Below are 21,611 nucleotides of genomic sequence, written 5' to 3'. Positions count from 1 at the left end.
ATGCCTTGCCCCAGAAGTACAATTTCATTCCTTGTGCTGAATGAAATGCCTGCTGAGCTAAGTTTCTATTACTGTAGCCATGGCAATTCCTGTTTCAATGATCCAGCAAAATGGAATTCTCTCCTAAATACAAACTCCCTAGAGAAAATAAGCAATTAAACAACAACAGAAGCAAAAGAATATTTATACTGTCTATTATAATTACATCTAAACTGTTTAGTTTCTTCTTTGATAACATCCTTCGATAACATCCTTTGATAATATTTCTGTGAGATGTGGAAAGCAGCATTACACACAAAGTAAATACCATAATGATCACCAGAAACAGTCAAGCTGATAATGGTCATTCTAGACCTGATGGGGTCATAAGAAGCAAGGATCTCAGACATGAACGTGTCAACATGTCTTTATGGCTCTATTAGCATAACCTTGGCATTACTAGGTGTGTCCTGGAAAGGTTGCTATGATACATAGTGATCCACATTTTGCATGAAAAAAAGAAATTGATGATGAATTAGAAAATTTGACAGAAAGTTATTGTTCTGCATAACCTGATAAAATAACATAAGACCAAATCTAATCTTGCATACGAGAAAAAATTAATTTGTTTTGGCACGATTTCAGTCAGGGCACGATTGTGGTTTAAATTCTAAACAGTATTTAGTTGATGAAGTTGTCCACTCATATACCAAATACAATTTTCTTAGAACTGGAAAAAGGTATGTTTTCTTCATGAGCAATTCTTCACAATCCTACTGTTAACAGTCAGAAAAAAACCCAGCACAGCACTTTGGAAGAAAAATTACTGTCTTTTATAAAAGAGTATATCTAGTAGGTCTGTGTTGAAACAAGTAGGTGAGATACACTCAAACATGCATAGAATGTTTGTGTCATCAATGTGTTCTTCTAATTAATAAATAGTAATTTAAGTAATTGCACATCTTGCATCAGTGGTGCTTTTCAGTCTTCAGCATGTTGAGTATAGTTGGAAATAAGTGTTTTCACCACTTTCAAACAAATTATATTCTCCCTTAATATTTGTCAACTAACGTCACAGAAAATACCTGATGAAATCTTTAGATGTAGTATTAAAAGTCTCATTTAACCTTATAGACACTTGAATTTTCCACTTTTGCATTCTCTTCCAGGAATTTTACAGTTGTTAATTCAAAAATCATTGTTGTTACTATACGACCTGAGCCTAAAACTACAGATTCTTTCCTGGAGATAGAACTGGCCCACCTGTCCAATGTAAGTACAAGGATAGTTGATATGCTTTTACAAGAGTATTTGCCAGATCACATGAGAGAAAATAAGTGGTGTTGTTTTAAATATCAGGTAATAAAAAGAAGTTTAACTTCTAAAATTTAAGTCCAGGAGCAGTGTAACAATCTTTGAAAGGAATGTGTACTTGTTTCATGCATGCATATACACAAAACAAAATTAATTGTTGTTTTGTGAATGTTGAGGGTTTTTGTTAAACAGCAATTTCTAGTGAATAGTTTCCATTAAATGCATTCATGGTTACAACTGAAAATGTATTATTGTACTGACTACTTAACCTTTTGCTCCCTGCATAGGTCATAGAGCTACAATAGTTTTTCAAGCCCTTTCTTCCTTTCTTTCATTATTTTATAGAAACCAGTTTTTACTTAACCCTTTGTAGCAGACTGCAAAAATGCTTTGGTTCCGAATTAGCTTACAGTCCTCATAAATGCCTGAGATTTTTTTGTGCAATCATTTAAATTCTATACCTTTCAGGCTTTAATCTCACATTTAAAAAGTTATAAATATGAAAAAAAGGACTTTATTTCCAAATATATGAAGATATAAAGATTTTTGTCTTTCTGTTTTTAGCAGCTCACAGGGAGAATAAAATATATCTTTTATGGAAAGTTTTTGTCATATACAATAATGTTAAATAGCAAGTATGGGGGTAATTTATGTGAAGGTACAATATATAAACTCTCTCTGTTTATGTTATTAAGAGCTAGAGTTTGCTTTGAATAAAGTCACAAAGAGTCAGTTAGAAGAGACAGTTACTCAAGCTTTTTAAAATAGTATTATTATGCAAGAATCTTTAAAGCTGTAATTTTTAAGTTAAAACCAGTTACTCAAGTGGTCATACAGATAAAATTCATCTAGAGAAGTTCCAAATATTCCAAAGTCAGTAGCAAAATTTAAGTAATGAGTCTAGTCAAAAGTATGAAGAAAACTTTTTGAACTCCAGATCTGTCATTAACATTTTACTCAAGGTTAGAAAAAACTATTTTACTGTCAATGGTCATTATGACCTGCCATGCAGTTCCCAGAAAAATACCAATACAAAGAACATCTCAATTAAAGTTTGGCAGAAAGAAAGGAACAGAAGAACATAAACTGAGCTGACTCCTTACCTTTTGACAACATTAAAAGTGTATTGATGAAGAATTGTGTCGATTTGGGGTTTTATGATTGTCTGTTTCAATATTTATAAGATGGTTTAGGACATGTAGATATCATTTTCTGTTTTATTTTCTTTCACACCTAAATTACATTGTCTAGATTAGGAATAAATCTCAATCTCTAACATAACTTTTGTTTCTGTCAGGTATTTCACTAAAAATATTACAAAACATTTCCTGAAGTAACCACAAATTAATCCTATACATCTGGGAAAAAATCAATCACCTTTGAAATAAATTACTTGTTTTGATTTTACTAAGATCATTATTAGGAAGAATTTATGGTAATTTTCAATGCTAGATTTTATAATCAATTATTTTAACAATGATTGAGGGGCTATTACACAAATTGCAGAATGACATTTATATTTTGCAACTGAAATCACTACTTGCAAAAGTAACAGGTACAGTGGCATGTGGGGTAACAGGTAAGAAAAAAATTCTCAGTAATTTGGTCACATGCAAGAAAAGAAGGTTTAAAATTATATAAGAATATAATACTAGTAAGCAATGCATCAGCATTAAAAATATTTCTAGACCAAACACAAGCTAATAAAACAAGCACAACACAGGCAAGAATAGACTAATAAAAGGTTGAACTGCTAACCCCAGAAGATTAAATTCTATAAAATTCTTAGAGAGAGCGCCTTTCTTTTTCATGGTTTTTTTTATCAGTCCCTTTGATTAATTCACAGAGCAAGTTTTTGCCAAGTTAGAGAAACTTGGAAATTAAACTTCATTGTTACAAAAGATCAGATTAGAGACACTGATTGTCACCTTGCTTTGGCAATCTTCCAGTAATAGAATATTAATTATATTGTATGAGCTCGTGTCTTGACAAAGCAAAACAATAATAACCTTTCCAATACATAGCAGGTAATTTCTCTTTTTTTGGTTTAGTTTTTGTCCTATAATGTAATCCAGAGAAGCATCAAGTGCTTGGATCAAATTTTCATACATACTATATTTATGTAGGATCTCAATCCATCTGAATATACAAGTTGGATTGACAGATACAATGACAATATATTGCTCCAGAAAATCTGTGACTATGAAATCAGTTATATAATTTTAATATCTTTAAACATTTTGTCACTTGTCTTCAAGACTTAGCCTTGATAATGGAACTTTGGTTTAAAGAAATAAGGCTGTAGATGCACAGAAATAATATTTTGTAAATTTGAGTATTCCTTTAGACTGAATCTAATTCTTTTGCTATAATTTTCTCAGCTGAAAGTAAGGATTTATTCTAATATATTTCCATAGAACAAGCTTATCTCCATAGATACAGCAAGATAAAACCATTGTTAAAATATCTTTAATATTTGAACATTATATATTAATTGCTCAGAGATTAAACATTATGTCCATTAAACAGATTAATTATTAAAGAAAAAATAAAATATGTCTTTCATCTGTTTTTTTAATGTCTCAGTGTTATATTTGTTCTTTCCAAGCCTTTGGTCTTACAAATGCTGTTCATTTATTCAGAACAGTTTGTTTGCAAATTGATTTAATGATGATACTTTAAGCATTTTGTAGAGCATGCCTACTAGTACATAGGAGTATATCCACACAGTTATTCTTTCACCTCCTTATCTACTGACTAAATTAAGTAGATAAGATATTATGAAAAAAGATGGGCAAATGGATAATTTAAAAAAAGTTAATATGGCTAATTAAAATCAGGCTTAAAATACCAATTTATTCAAAATTTACAATAATGTAATTTTTTAATCCAGTTTGTTAACAAAACTGGAGGATTATCTTTAGAAGGAAGTACAAACCACAATTGCATGTGCTGCTTGAAATACATTGCGTGGTATTTGGATTTGTAGATAAATACAAATATAACAGAGAGCTGACTAGAATGGAATGTGGGTTGCAATGCTCAGTTGGTTAAAGCATTGTGCTAATAACAAATACCACCAAGGTTGTGGGTTCAATTCCCATATGGCCATTCACTTAAGAGTTGGGCTTGATGGTCCTTGTGGACCCTTTTCAATCAGAATATTCTGTGATCTGTGATTTAGAGAACATGATATTTGGTCTTATAAACTGTGAATATGTAGAGGACTAGTGGCCACATTTTTCCAGTAGATTGATTGAAGGGACACCAAAGCAATCTTTTTTAAAAATGCATAACTCAAACAGAATCCTATTTGCTCTAGAGAGAATTTGAGCTCTCACCTTCTGAGAGCACAGAAGTTTACTCCAGGGCTACTAGAATAACGGGCCAGCAGTAGCATAGGACAGGAAGCTTTGTGACTGAAAACCCTGACTACAAAACACAGTTGGCACTGTGCTGGATAGCTGTCAAAGTTGCCAATCACATCTTGAAAGTTCAGTTTTATATGCCAGACAGAGATACATACACATACACAGTCACACTCATATGCCCATTTTTGAGATACCCAAGTAATGTACTGTAGGGTATAAATCAGTGCTACAGCAGCTGAAAACACTAATGAGCACAGTAGCTGCTTCCTTAGCTGCAGCTGAGGAATTAGCTGGTAAGAGCACTGCTCCCACAGACAGCCATGGCTGTTGGGGGCAACTCTACAACAGCAGTGCAACATTGCCAAGAGGTACCCCAAAAAAGCTGTGAAAAAGGGAGCAACAGATTAAAGGCAAAGAAGCAAATACAGAAACAAGCTCTTTGTGGTCCCTGCAGTGCTTGAAGCGCATTTGATCAAGTATCAAAAGAGGAAGAAGTTCTGAAAGGGTGCTGTGCCCTTGCAAGCTGTCACTTCTGGTGGAACAAACCCTCCCACAAGACTTTCTTGTGGAACAGGAATAATATTTATCCTGCTTCCCATGTTTCTGCCTAATCGCTCACTAGTGACTGCAATGGCCAAACAAACTCTTTCTTTTCATTTGAATACATTTCAAAGAGAGCAAAGTGTGTGATCTGACAGCAATTTTATCATGTTTCAGTTTTCTGCAAAGGTTTTTATTCCCCTCTATTTTGGAGATTTCTTTATAATGGACATTTTTTGCTGAAAGTGTTTTTTTCTTAATTCTATTTGCATTGTGGGAATAGCAAGCATGAACTGTATTATGTCCACTGCTGGGAAAGACAAGTCTCAGATCTGAGAGATGCAGAGCCTTACTATGTTGCAGCTATAGAAGTATGTTTTTAATATGCATATAGCTGTATCAGATTTTAAGTAAAACTTCTTCACTGAGACTTACTATACAAATTAATGCTCTTTATAAAATTACATTTTAAAGAAAATTTAATTCTGCTCTGCTATTCTTTTGTTCCTAATTCTTATCCTTCTATCTCTTAGTCCATCAATGTATCTGAAAGCTCCTAGCAAGTGATGCAGCAGCTAGTCTCCGAATCTCAATTGCCCTATTATCAACTGCTTTGTCCTGTGGCCTCTTCCCCTTCCTCTTCTTTATATTATAAATACTTCAGGGGATGGAGCATCCTTTATTTATATTTGTACAGTGCTATGTAAATATAAAGTGCCATAAGTATATGTTGGTTTTAAATATTTATGTTCTACTCATAAAATTCAATTGAGTCAGCAAAATACTGAAGTAGAAGTTCAAAAATTCCCTAAATGCCTCTCTCACAAGCACCTCCAGAAGGTCCTTTTTTATCTTTGGCAAAGAGGTAGATGGAATAATTTAAATATTTAATAGATTTTTACTTTACAGGTTGCCATGTTCTTCTATAAATAAATCATTTTTGAGAATAAAGTATTAAGGTGTGCTTTGTTTATATGAAAGTACCTTTATATCTAATGCATCTACACTGTTCACTAGCATTGATATCCAAAAATAGTGAACTCCACCTGTTTCTTCAAATCACTTATGATTTTTAAAAAATATTTTTTTATTCTATATATTGTATATTTTTTATGTTATTCTGACTCCTGGGAACATCTAATGCTTATAGTGAACAGGAATATAGTTTAGGAGTTTTGAGTACTTCTAAGTCAATCTGAGTGAATTTTAATTTTGTCTCTACACTTCCTAGGCAACAAAATAAACATGAATAATTTTTCAATTTCCCAAAAAGTTCTGCATTGTTCAGAGGATTGTAATAAAACCCTAGATTCCCCTTCTGTTCTAAATCAAATCAGAAATCTTCCAAGGAGTTTGAAGAGACAGAAGCCAGTATTGTAAAGCTCAACCACAAACAAACTTATATTTTGAGTAAAACCTCTGCTGATTGAGGACCTAATTGACAAAACCTTTGGACACTGAATGTGGGGTCTGTGAATCTGAAATCCCAACCTCAAGACATTTTGCCCAACATATGCTTAAAGTTTTTAAAGCCATTACTGATTTTGACTTCCAAGTTCCTAAGGCGTCTAAAGTTCTTCCTCTAAAAACATCAGAAATGTTCAGTCAAGTCTCTTTACAGATTAACTGTTATCTCATATTTTACTTCCACTAGGATATACCAAATAGACAACTTTATGCTTTCCTTATCTAAGCAGAGAATGCACAAATACTCTGCTCTGAGGGTCAAGTGCCTTCAAAATATCCTATAAGAATTAATCTTAAGCTTTTGCCATTTCAGTGGCATCAATTCATCAGAGTATGAGGATGAACTTGTAGGAGACCCAAACAAATTTTTAGGTCAAGCATGACAAATATTTTTGCATACGGGTAACTAATAGATCTGTTTGTTTTCTTCTTAGGGCACGTTGAATCCCTACTGTGTGCTGTGGGATGATTCAAGAATGTAAGTGACAGATGTTTGCTTCTATTGCTATAGCTAAAGTATTACAAAGTACCTAACATTATTTAAATAGTTGGTCAGTAAACGAGTTGATACAGGGGCAGAGAAAGTGAACCTTTGACGGACTGGAAGTACTGGATTCTCCAGTCACTTGCCTTCCTTTTTACAGATATAGAGATTGAAATATTACAATATCTCACCAGAAAGAGGCTACTCACATAGTAATTTTAATCTGCTTTTTCAAGGTTAAAATTAGAATGGCTAAGGACTGTAGTTCCTTCATGGTGGTTGCTGGGCAACAAGCAAGTGGGTAAACAATGAGACAAATAACTAAGGAAGACTCCCATTTCTGTTACTGCAGGGAGAAATACAATTTTCAAGTGTGATCCCCACAGCAATCTTCATTTTAGTTGGTTCAAATTCTCATTTAAGTTTATTAAAATAATAGCTGCATACTAAGCAGTGAAATCTTACTCTTAGTCTTCTACATTTTTAGTGTTCCCCTTCTATAGGAAAAAAATAAAATGTTTCTGTAAGAAAGCAAACTGGTAAAATCCAGTTATGGTTTAAAATTAATTCCAAGTTTGTGCAGTTGTAATTTCCTGCATTAATCTTTCACAGTAAATCTCCCATTAAAGTCAAGGTGAACTTTGCATCGATGCAGATTAAGTGTTTCAAGAAGAATCCATGTATGGTTACCATGTTATTATTTTTAAAGATGTTACTGTACTTCTTATCCAGGTATATTATGTATGTCTTATAATACAGACTTATCTACAGTGTTAGAAATTGCATGATTTTTGTGATTTTGTGAGTGCTTTTATCCTTGAGCTTGGATTTACATCAGCACTCTGATGGCTGAGAAACATTATAGTGCAGAAATGTGAAACTTTGGACATGATACTAGAAATCTTTCCAAATACAAGTAGTACCATGGTCTGTGCCTCTGCAAAAGAATCATAATAACATTATTTGCCAGTAACATCATAATACTCAGTTTCCATTAAATCTGTGGAATGAAGTACATACTTCATTTTATGCATTATTAGGAGCACATAAAAATGCAAAAGATTTGGACCACATTCTTTGTTTTTCTCTTTACAGTATTTTGCTTATACAGAAGTGATACAGTGCTTTGTTTATAATTTTTATATGGGTTACTTTCAGGACTGTGTATTTAGAGCACATGCTCTGATTTCACTGTTCCAGTCCAGAATATCAAAGGCACATTTGAGTGTAATTAGACTACTAAAAAGCAAACCCTGACACCATGCTGCATATTTAACAATGTAATTAAAATATTTTATTCAGGTATTTGGGATTAATGTGTGAAGTAGTTGCAAACAAATGCATTTTGTCCCTGCCACTTGTTTTGCATTTCTCTTAGTATTTTTTGTGCTACATATAGGTACTGCCTTCAATATGATTTGGAATCTAGATTGAAAAGTAAACTTGTGAAACATCTAAAATTTACATAAAGCTTACATAAAATAGTCTGAGGTTTTTGAGAGAGGAACATGCACTTTTGTGTTCTGAAGGATATCTCTTCTAGGCATATTATTTAATGGTAGCTATTGAATATGTTAGAAAATGTGAAGACTGGGGGTGTTCTTGGAGATGTGTCCATTTTTTAAAGTGATATGAGCCCTAAATATTCCCAGTAAGATGTGATGCAGCAAGGTCTGCATGGACACCACTGTCGCTTATTTTGAAATTGTATAGGTGATATTTTTGAGAATATGACATTATCTTGTATCAGAATGTGCAACAGCAAGAGCAAACTTCAACTTTTTTCATCCATCCCTTTGGAGAATATCTCTACTCTTAGCTTATTCAAAATTTATTTTTGTATTTTTATTATTTTATTTCTTTTCTCATTTGGACCATTTTATTTGTATTTATATTTGGTCAGGAATATTTCAGAATTTGTACTTTGACATTGTGAGTTTTAAATTATGAAAGCTCTATAAGGCTGAATCAGTTTCTAATATTTATAAATCTAAACAAATAAATATTTAGAGGACTATACAATTGGTTAGTTGCTGATGATTATGTTGGGTTCTTGGTGACTTGGTTTTCTTTTAATTTTCTACTTTTTCTAAGTCTCAGGAATTAGTTATCTTCACCAGCAGGCAACTGGATTTGATGGATTAATAGCCTAATTCACATTGCAAATCCTACAGAGCTGTGATGTACTCATGTCCTTCCAAACAGGATAATTTTTGCATAACCAGGACTTGGCAGGCGTTTTGGAATAAACCCAACAAAAAGTAGTCTGCTTTAGATGAGGATGCTTAACTAATCGATAGACTGTCATGAGTCGGGTGTTTTAAATTAAGTGGTTTTCAGATGAAAACTATGTTTGCTTTTATCATTGGTATCCAGCCAGCAGCAACCTCTAATGGGTTTTTCCACCTTTTTAGCCACTTCTCCCACACCTTTATCTGCATTGGAAATTCACGTTTGGTAAATGATACTCCCTCCACTGATCTTGTCAGTTTAATACTTCTCTGGCAACAAGGAAAGCTTTACCTACCTGGATTTTGACCTGCTTTTCAGGAGATTGAATAATGATTGCAGTTCTCTGACTTCCATCCTTGAAGAAAGTTTTGGATCTCGGTGCTGTTTAATCACATCAGATCAGCAAACTTATTCTACTGGCATTGATATCTGTGACAATTTTGTCATCCTAACTTTGGTAAAAGTATTTTTAGTCCATTCTTTCTATGAGATTTGGTGATTCTTCCTTCTGATTATGTTTTATAAGGCTTCCCATTTATCAAGCTGGCAGCCTTGTGCCCCTTCTATAGGCATCTAGTCAAATATGTGTACAATATTGAGACAGTGGAACTAAAGAACAAAATAATATGTCATATATTAGACTCAATCCAATAATGCAACATTTTATTTCAGTTTAATATCCCAAAATATAGAGCACATCTCTCTGTGGTGATTAAACCAGGCTTTTTTATGATTTCTGGTGCTTCCTTTGATACTTCCAGCTTCCCTACACAAAGCTGGTAGCTTCAGTTGTGTGTAAGTGGTGATTTTTCCCCCTCAGAAATGAGTGATAACTTCACCTACTCATTTCAGAAAATGTATTCAGATGTTGTCTTCAGTAAAATCACAGGATCCTGAATGCTTCTTGATTTAGTTCATAGGAAAATTCTTGGAATATTTTTACTTACCATTCTAAGGAGAAACAATTCAGTTCCTTAAATCAACCAACCAAAAAATTCAGAAGGAGTTGTGTCTTTTCTCTTTGCATTATGTAGCATGAGGAAACAATCCCCACTGTCAGGAACTGTTTGTGAGTCTCAGTCCAGAGAAAGAAAAGGAGTTGGTCAGGTATTTTCCAAACCTACAGAAGTGATTTTAAAGATTGTAAGATGAAACAAAACTTAAAAGCTTTTATTTTGTCCTTCCTAGCTTTCTGGAAAAAAAAACAAGAAAGGATAGGGATACAGCAAAAACAGTCTCAACCAACAGTTGGGTCACCTGTCCTGGCTCTGTCTCCTCCCAGCCTCCCAAGCACTCCCAGCCTCCTCACCAGCAGGGCAGCATGAAAAGCAGAAAAGGCCTTGGCTCTTGTTACTGCTCAGCAGTAACAAAAACATCTCTGTATTACCAACCTTGTGATCAGCACAAATCCAAAACAACCCCACACTAGCCACTGTGAAGACAATCATTTCTATTCCAGTCAAAAGGAGCACTGGGTAAGGAAAGGGTTTTAGTATTCTGAAGCTCTCTCTGCCAGTTGCTGCAGAAGGGTGTTATAGCAGTATGACAGCATTTTATTTGACCATATGTGTGCTCATATTAGCTTGTGCCTGCTGACTATACAGTTGGAAGAAGTACAATACAATTGGCTGAAATTTTTAATATTGCAAGAATTTTGACCTGGTTCAGTTTCAGATTAGGACAAGTGGTACATCTGCTCTATTTTTCCCCCTATTGCTATGCAAGTTTCCATGGGCAGTGGTTTAAATTTTCTACCCTTAAGCTGTATGAAAGTATGAATACCCATATATGCAAAATAACAAAATGCATAAATTTATATAACTATACGATTACACTCTAGACATATTGTAGCATCCTCCATTAAAGATGGTTAAAAAAAAGTTTACAATTACTTTTTTTTTTTTTTTAATTATCCCCTACAGCTTTTAATTATTTTTTCTCCCATTGTCCCTGGATACAAGTCTGGAGAAATAGTCCATTAAAGGCATTCTTCAATACCAATAAATGAGAGTCTACCAGCTAATTGTGATTTTCTGCTACTCAGCTTTACAATATAAACTTGTGTGCATGCCAACAAACAACTTACGCATTTTGTTGCCCTGTGGTAAAATTTACAGGGAACACCAATCTGCTGTGTCTCTCTCCTCTCCACTTTGATTTTTAAAATTAGCACAATGGACCACTAAAGGTTTGGGGTTATTTTGCTGTTGTTGTTGTTGTTGTTTGTTCTTTTTTTTATCCTAGCCTTGCAAACATTTGAAAATATGTTCAAGACAAAACTCTTTATAACTTTTGTCAAAATATCTCAACCTAATCATCAAATCATTAGAATATCCTAATCAGAATTTTCTTCTGAAAATATTAGTAGTAACTTCTCCTTACATTCTATTACTTTACAGTCATATTACTTTTGTCCCCAGAAAGATACTGAGGAAACTGAATGACAGTAAGTATAGTTAGCCAGTACATGCCAGATAAAACTTTGCTTCTTCCATTGACTACTGTCAGTCTTGTTGGTCCAGCTTTACAGTCAGATTTTACTCCTGACACATTTTTCAAGGCAGAAAAATCTCTTTCTCTGTTAGTTTCTATGCTTATGTTCATTAATGAACTTAAATGCCTCCTGGAATGCCTATTTTTATGAAGAACTTTCCATACTGTAACTTGTGTAACAGCACACTACACATTGTATTCCTGATAGTCCTGCATAAAGACTTGGAAGACTTTACAGAATCATGTTCCTTTTTATTAAAACAGTATGGGACGAAAAACCTGACCCAAACTCCTTTGCAGACAACAAAAAGGCTTTGACTGATTTGTATCAGATCAGATCAAGTGGAGGACCATGCAAGCCATGCAAGACCTAAATTTAAAATTTTTTAAATTCACAAGTTGCTAAGATTATACTGTAATGCAGAAAATTAATTCTGAAATATTGTACAATATAATGGAGTTTCTTTATGTTGAAAAAGAGTCAGACCAAAATTTTCTTTGCTTAAGTCACACAAAATGAATCAGTATATATGGGAGGAATTTATAATTTAGTACTTTTTTTATAACACTGCTCTTCACTAACACCTACGTGGCCATGAACAGAGCTTACATGGCATGCTGAGACTTACAACAAAAAAAAAAGAGATCAAATTAATTCCTGGTAATATGTTCACTTTTTAATTTTTACTGGGTGATTAATCAACTCCATTTGTTGAGAATTCAATTGCTATTTATTGCTGTTATGTAAATGAAGATTTTTCACAAACTAAAAATAGTGGTTTCTTGTAATATCAGGCAATTCAAATTCTGGAATGTAACTAAAAAGAACCAGTGATTGTATCTTCATAATCGAATTTAGAAATTATAATTGGACTTTTGACAGATTTTAGTATATAATGAGGACAAAAGATAATTGAGCAGTTTGAATAAACTTCACTACAAAAAATAATCAGTCATAATTTGGTTTTGTATCTAGGTTTCCAGAAAAATTCATATATCCTACTAAGTCAAATAAATGCAGTTGTTTTTTTCTTAATAAAACTTCACCAAGAAATGCAAAAAACAGGATCTTGAAATCCACCATGGTGCTGGCCTTGGGCTGACTTATAGGAGAAAATAATGTATACTAAATAGAATAAAGCTTCTAAAAGTACAAAATAGCACAATTGCAACTGCAAAAGTTTAGCAACCTTTCTCATTTATGTCATGTACCTCTTAAAGGTTTTTACACATGAAAATTTAAAAGCAATTTAACACAGAAGTTCATACCATCCTCCTTGGTTTACAGCTAGGGGAAACTAGAGCATGATGAAAGCAAAGCTGTTCATCCAAGTTCACTCATTGAACCCTGGTAGAGTTAAAGTTCCAAATTCCTGAGTCCTAATTGACAATGTTCCCTACCTGTTCTCAAAAATATTATTCTCCTGTCATAAAGCAGATCTCTGAAGTTTAAATAGCTTTATAATGATATTTCTCTTTATTTTTTCCTTGTTCATTCTGATGATCTCATGACTGTTGTCTGTTTTGGAGAATTTAGCTCTGTTTATCCCACAGAAGTAATGCAGAAGCACAAAAGGTCCTTGTATTATACCATCCTTAAATAAAAATAAAGCCTGCTTGTGCCACCAAAGAAGTTGAATAATCTGGGGAATATTTGCTTGTCCATGTGAGAAAAGCTGTGCACCTATTCCTTTGAAAATAGGGGTACAGGTCATGTGCATAAAATAGCTTGTAAGTAAATCATATTATTTGTTACTTTTAAATTTATTTGCAGTCAGTACAGAAAAAAAACCAAAACAAAACTACAACTGCTATAAATATAGCTAGTTTTAGTACTATGATAAGGAGAATATAATACAGTATAATACAATGTATTTTTTTAGCAGTTGCAGATTGTAGGTTTGCTTGTCTTTCCTTGAAAATGTGCACGTCTAATTCTTCTGAATTAATAAGAACTGCCTCTGGTAAATCAAACATCAATTACTTCAATGTAATTCATTGAAGTCTGATCTGTCTTACTACAAGTGTTTTTTGGCAAAATGACCGTAAATAAATATTTGAAACTATGTTTTGAAATTCATCTTAGAGGTCATCTTCCAACTCTATCAGTTGTTCATGAATTGTCAACATTGAAATTGTATGTCTGCCTGATAAAACTGTAAAACTACATCAAAACTGGTCGAACATGTGTCCAATGTAAATCTGCCACATATTATCAATCACTATCACAAATATACATGTTCTGATGCTGTATCAGCATCTCACTGACCTCTCAGATGTCTTTACACATAATTAATCTTTTGCTGAATCTCTGAACCATAGTTTGAGTAAGATGAGCAGATTCAGTTAAATCTCTTCCTGGACCAGTCACTAGAGGGAAGCAAAGAACCGTGCCTGTTTCATGACGTCAATCAATGTGCATGTCCTCACTGACAAAATCTGGTCAATAATCTATCTAAAAATTTTAAAAAGGCTTGTTTGGTAAAAAATAATTCTTAAAAAAAAAAAAAAAAAAAAAAAAAAAAGAAAAAAAAAAAGTCTGAATGGTTTATTTCCAGAGGCCATTGTTGTTAAAATATAGAGTTATTTTTGTGAATCATGTTTTCAGAATTTGAATCTAGACAAGAAATTCAGTGCAGAGTGGATAAAGAAGACAGGTTGAAGACTTTCAGGCTTTGAAGCGTCCCAATATTAAAAAAAAAAAAAAAACCCACATTGAATTATTAGTAAAGTAGTAGCTACGCACTTGCATCATGTTGCAAAATCTCAGACAAAATATCCTGTTTTGTTGATATCTTTTTGTTGATTCTCCCTTAGTTATCCATGCTTCCATTTTCTTTGCTGTGGTAAATCTCATCCTATTTAAGCAGTTTTTCGGTATATACCAGATAAACAGATCAAAAGAACATCAAGTCATTAAATAAGAGTACTTAATCATGTACTCTGTCTCAGCACAGAGAAAGCATAATGTGTGTATATATCAGCTCATATTTACCTTACAATTTATGACAGATTATATATGGAGGAGGTTTACCATATACTATATTTTTACTGTAGTTAATTCAACCCAGTTCTACTTAGTGAGGATGCAACTCAACTTATCATTCTCTCCCATGAGGTAGGCTGGTTTAATTCCTTTAAAACAGAAACATTCAAGGGCAATATTGCATTTGATAAAGTGGCCTTTGATTAATGGAATATATCTGATATGAATTGAATTAGCCTTAAAACTGAAATGACCAGAAACAAGGATAAAAATAATCTTTGTGGGTTTATGACTTAAAATTCTAAATTATTTAAAGATTGCAGAGACAATATTTGTACAACTTATCACTTAATTTGAATAGAAGATCTTTTATTAAGCTTAAGCTATGCAGGGTGGCCAGACCTTAATGAGAATAATACAAATGTATATCAGGATTTAAGCGAGTTTAAATGGAAGGTAATATGCTAGATGAAGAGCTCCAAGCAAAGCAATTTCACAGAAAAACCAAAACTGTTGTGTTGAATAGCTGCTGGATTACAGCTAAATAGATTTTTAGCTGAAAGCATGGTGTAGTTGTGATGGTTTTTTAATGGTATCATCATCTTCTCTGATAATGTTGAGTAAGAGAAATTTCCTGTATAGCTAGTTAATGAAATGTAATATACATGTACATTCAAGTGCATGTGCTGGGGATAACATTCTGCAATTGTGCTATTATTCAAAGTAATGGAGTATAGTATAATTGTAAATTTCACAGGCTATAGTTATAATTCTTGATGCTACATGGTGTCCTAGTGATGCAATTTCTAGTGGTTGTCTTTTCTGTTCTATCTACCCATAACTATGGAAGCAAAGCAAAATATCTCTGCATGTAACAAAGACATGCATCAAAATGCCTTCATGTGACTGTCAGTTCATGACTTAACATGAATATGATCCTGATGTCAAGTTTACTAGTAGATCCTTAGGTAGCCCAGGCTTAAAAATGGATTTGGAAAACAGAACTAGAATCACAATGCAGGTATTGGCACAAATCCAGGAGTTGTTCCATCAACATGAATGGCAATGATTAAGGGATTGCATATGCTGACATGTAGAGCAATAGAGAACTAGAAAATAAGATCACTGCCTATAATGAATCTGATATATTTGTATGCATAGCCTGTAAAGAATACATCATTTTGACCAGATTTAAAACCAAATCCTTTAGGTTTATACTTGGTCACAATTGCTATTTTGACTGAAATATAGAGCTATTAAATGTCTTTTTTAAATGTCGGTGTGTACTTCTTTGATACCTGCTCAGTGGTTGTTCACAAAAAAACCCCCTATGGTTTTAATACATCAAAATAGCTTAAATGGTAAATATATGAAGTATAAGGTAATAACACAAACAAAAATGCTTAAAAAAAAAAGAGAATTATTTCATTTGAGCAACTTTCGATTGCATTTAGTGTCCGACTGCAATATAGTGCACTTTCTCTACTAGCAATATAGCTAGTAGAGAAATTCTTAAAAGAGAGCAAGAGTCAGCAGCATTCAGGAAACAGTCTAATCTCTTTTTAGGCAGTATATACTCTAAAAGTTGTAGCATGTACAGGAGAAAGTTGAGAAACTCTTTCTATGCACATCACATCTTCAGCCCATTCTTCCCCTCCCTCCCACTTTTTCTTATAAGTGGACAGTCAAACATCTGATGTATTAGGTACACAACTTGTGTGTGTGTGCTTACACACATACTTCTTCATTCCATGTACACACAGAGATTAAAATCTTTGAGGAATAAAGCATGTAAAAGTATTTATCACCACTCCCTCAAGAAGTACAATTAAAAATATTAAACATCCATTTCTTTATTTTATTATACAGCAAAGCATGCTCTGTATGCAATGTATATTTATCTGGTGTCAGGTTCTACATCAGATAAATATAATGTCAATATATCTCAATGTAATTCATATTGGAGAACATATACTGATCTTAAATTAGATAACAAACACCTCTTCTATATTGCCTCTGCTTTGTTGCAAATGCAAGAGAAAGGCGATACTAAATCTACAAAACCACCTGTTTTTTTCTTTGTCTTTAATGTATCTATCATCAATCTATCTTTCCTTACTTTTCCTGTACAGTTGACTGTTAGAATATGTTTTATTTTTGTTCTTTCATCTGAAGCAGACTATTCTGCCCTCATATTTTTGTAATTGATTTTCACAAGAAAAATGTGATTAGACATGACATTCTTTTCCTCTGAGGTTTTTTTAGTAGATAGAAAAATTTTCATCACAGTCAAGGAAATATATGAATTTCTAAATATCATAGTGAGTCAGTGCTTCAGCCAAAATTAGAGAACAAGGTGCTCTTAGGTCCACAACCCTATGACCTAGCCATGAGAATTACCCGTCTTTCTTTAGTCTAGAATATGTCTAGCACTTGTGAAAGGACCAATGTGATCCTGGCTTAATTCTCACCTTCCTGCAAAAAATAGAAACATCTCTTGTGTGTCATTTTAAGGAACCGTGAAGGACTAGTGTGTAGATGCACAGCTATCTAAGAATGATGATGCAAGATGAAATTCCAGACAAAAGCCATGTTAATCTCTGGAAAACACAGAATTTCCTTGTTCAGACAATTGTAGGGAAGATCCAGGGAAGACTGGGAGTGAGGTGAGAAGGCATTTGCTGACACATGCTGCTGTGTATGGAGTTTCTATAGATACTGGGCATTCTATTTTAGAGATACCCTTCTATTACAACCTCTCTGTGCCACTGCCAGCTCAAACTATTATCCACATGTCATTTTATAACCTATACAACAAATGTGCCTTTTGGTTTGACTAGACCTTTACATTTTCAGTTTACTTTGATTAATCCAATTGTTTCTGAGAAAATATATATCACAAAACCTAGGAAGACCCAGGTCAATGTTCTGGGGAAATGAATAATTTTTTTTATATTATTTGTATTTGATTTTGACGTATAGGTCATCAGTGGTCAACTTTAAAGCTGATGTTTTAAATAATTTCTCTTCTGGATTTCTTTTCTGTTTAGTTTTGTGTAAGAGAAGGTATTTTCTGGATAAGTTAATGTGTTTGAATGGGCCTTAGATTTAAGGGTTAATATTAAAGGCTCAATTTAGATGCCTTAATACAGGCATGTAGAACAATTTCAGGATATATGTATAGAAGAAGATAAAAGGAGAAGGTAAAAGAAAATACACCTTTCAAATCAGGGGAAGGCACCAGAAGACTTCTATAGTAGTACTGTATGTAGGAAATTTAATCAATTGCTAACAGCAGAATTAACTACATAATTAAGAAAATGAAGTCACTCAGATGTTTATAGCTGAAGTACCACTGTCACGTGGTACCATATACAGCTAAAGTGTCCTCTAGGCCCTATAGACTGTACTGGCAAGATATCCTTTGACTAATGGAAACTTAAAAATTTTACATACCTATGGGTACTTATATTTAGAAGTTTCAATGCCAGACTGAATTCTGGACTATATATCAATTTTTACCTCAGCATATGGATTTTCAAATTATGTCCTTGGGGTAAACACATAATAAAGAGATAAGGATGACCATTTCTAAAATAACCCACGGTCAAAGTCTTTGTGGAGTACTAGGGATTCTTCCAGTTTTTTCTTTCCAGAAGATAGCCCTGACCATCAGACTACAAATAATGCTCTCATAAAGCTGTGTAAAAATAAGAAGCATAATTTAAAATATGAAATATATGCTATTGACATCGAACTCACAAAACTAGGTATAGAAGAAAGAGGTTCAGGAATAAATTAACATGTTATGTCATTAGTTTTTAGAGATAGACATTTTCCAACTTTGTAAATTCATTGTTAAGGACATAGTAACTTTATGTAACCAGTAAGTTTATGAAGGAAAATTCCTCCAAAGGCAACATACAAATCAGCCATATCTTGTCAGAGGACAGGCAATGTATTCAGTAAAGTTAATATTGGGAATATGAAATCAATTTGATAGGCATTTTTTAATAAAATAAAAGTAGAAACGAGTCTTGATAAGGAATAAGACATGTTCTGAAACATAATGTCTAATTTCTAAAACGTAGTTTGTAGTGAGAATCAGGATGTAATAAAATAATGCTTTACCTTCTCTCTATACTTGGGTAAGATACTAAAAAATGTATATTTGTGACCCTTCAAGGTTGATTATGTTCCCAATAGCATTTTTGAGGCATTTTCTGCCCTGTTTACAAACCTATTTATGAAGTGAAAGACCTTTAATGTATTATCAGCCTTCCATCATGTCATCACAGTTAACAAGCAGAGATTGCAATGAAGTTGGATAAGTGGTACACAGTCAACCCATTATCATTATAACAGCTGTTAACTGAAATTGTCTGATAATCACCATAATCTTGCATAACTTTTTGGATGCCAGAAGTGATATTGAACAAATTGTCTGGTATGTGTTTAAAAGCAGTGTAGGTCTTGCATTCTGTATTACTGATGTGAGAACAAGCCTAGGATTTCATATATGTGACAACACTTTGGTGAGGTTTTTTCTGTTGTTTGTTTTTTTCTTAACTGCAACACAATATTTTGTGTGGTTTTAGGTAGTTTTTCAGATTTTTTCTCAGATTTTAATTTCTGTCATAATGTACCATTTATGACTTTACACAGGCAAAGCTTGACTCAGGCTAAATCTTCTGGCTGTAGGGTTCCTCTGCTGTATTTTTTAAATAATGAGATGGTCTGACTTTTGTGAAGCAAAAAAATCTAGTCTGATTCTGCATAGTGACACAAATATAGAACACAAACTTCCCATGATTTTTTAATACCAGGTATATCTCAATGGTTTTGATTGCCTCTCAAATCAGTTCCTAGAGGCCAAAACCTGAGAAGTAACCTTGTTAACCTTTCTTAATTGAAGTGTACTCTAAAACATAAAAGCTGTAGCTAAATGGCTGACATCACACTCCTCTTTCCCCTACCCACTGATATGGCACTGTTGTTTTGTCATGTGAATTGAAATTAATTTTATAAGACAGCACTCACACCTACAAGTAGAACCCATTTTGGTGCAAACGTCCTGGTTGCAGGGATTACCTGTGTCAGCAAACACTGACACAGGTAATCCCTGACAAGGACTACATAGCAAGAAAACTAATTAACAATGAAACATTACCAGATGCATTATAAAAAGCCTTTAATGAATTGTGTCTTATAAATATTCCAAAGCTGATTTTCTCTACCATGCACTGAGTAATTGCTATCATATTTGGGTTTTGCTTGCTCTCAGTTCTCACTTAAACCTCATATTTTAATCTCTTCCTCAGTATGCTATACAGGACATAAATTCTGATCATCATTAAATCACATTTTTATTACATTTTATGCATTCTTTCCAGAAGGATGTGTAAAAATAATGAAATTTTAGTCTGAGGGATATTTTGCCCTTTACAATAATGTAATCAGTGAAACGTGTGGAAACTCCCAGGCAGTTACTTGAGTGGTAAAAGGCAATGAATAACATAAGGATCATATTACTTTCCAGAGAGAAAAAAAGTTCTGGTTAACAAATAATTTAGTATTTACTTATTTTGCTCTTGCACATACAATCAGGTAACTTAGACATATCTATCTAAAATTATTTTTATTTTAGCCTATGTGCTTTTTTCCTCAATCTTCTGGGATAGTGACATATAAAGTAATTTTTTAGTTCTGCAGATAATGTTCCTTGTGTTTTCAACTTGCTCTCCAACTGGGTGAAAATGTTAGAATTTTTTACAAGTAATATGTCAACGACACTTGCAACTTTTTTCCATCAACTATAAGAAGAGCAGATTAGCCTGTACTGCTAATTTTTTGTGAAAAAATGTAAACCAAAACCATAATATAGGAGAATGCTATATAGCAGACATACCAATTAGTTATGTAAGTAGGTTCATTATCTTCAGTCTATATGAGTTTAGTTTGGTATCTGCACATTAAATGAGCTTGTCTGTCAAATTATTGGCACTGATTGTCTACCTAAGTTTAAGCTCCTGCTTTGTTGAACTGAAAGTTCCTTCATCTGTGGGAAGAAAACTTCAGTAGGTTGTTAAAGGCCACAGTACAACTGTAGCTAAATTTTAAAAGAAGGAAAATAGATAAATTTTATACCAAGTGTACTCCTGTCTTAAAAAGCATTTCTCAGGTAAGAACAGAGAACAGTAATGCCATCCAAAAAATTTGGTAGTTTAAGTAGACATGAATAGACCCAGGCTATATAGAGATAGATTAATTTTTTATTTTATTATAACTGAGATATGCTTATACAGGAAAAAAAAATATTTGTAGTAGTCTTACTGACTATCTGACCATTGAAGTCTTCATCTTCTGTTTTAATTGTACACTTCCTTCCTCAGTAGAACTCCAGGCAAGACATATAGAAGCCCTTGAACGAAATTTAAATTCATCAGTTGATAAAGGAGAGAATTTAATACACTGAAACCCTTTGTCCAAATAAGGGCAAAAGAAATACAACACTTTTCTTAAAAGAGTCTCCATCAGAATGGCATTATGAAGTGTCATATTTTCTCTCAGTGACTTTCATTTAAGTTTGGATGGGTTTATGACTAAAAACAAACAAACAACAAACAGCCAGTTCTCACTGTAAAACCTCAGTCAGCTGAAAGTCCAGTGATGCCCTTTCTGCCAATCAATAATTCTTCCCACTGGAGTGAACTCACAGAATTGGTAAAGATGCACCAGAGATGAT

At 33.3% G+C, this 21,611-nt stretch overlaps 1 protein-coding gene across 1 annotated transcript in view; it reads left to right on the top strand.

The window, feature by feature from the left end:
- The window catches only part of ADGRB3 (adhesion G protein-coupled receptor B3), a 452,974-nt gene that overhangs the window by 270,620 nt on the left and 160,743 nt on the right, over positions 1–21,611 (top strand). The window contains exons 15-16 of the mRNA XM_053973447.1: positions 1,149–1,251; positions 7,106–7,149. Coding sequence (XP_053829422.1) covers positions 1,149–1,251; positions 7,106–7,149 — 147 coding nt within the window. The remainder of the gene's footprint in view (positions 1–1,148; positions 1,252–7,105; positions 7,150–21,611) is intronic.

This window comes from Vidua macroura, chromosome 3 (genome assembly GCF_024509145.1).
Source record: "Vidua macroura isolate BioBank_ID:100142 chromosome 3, ASM2450914v1, whole genome shotgun sequence".
In the NCBI taxonomy this organism is placed as follows: domain Eukaryota; kingdom Metazoa; phylum Chordata; class Aves; order Passeriformes; family Viduidae; genus Vidua; species Vidua macroura.
Note: the sequence above shows the minus strand (reverse complement) of the source record. Positions and strands in the feature narration are given on the sequence as shown.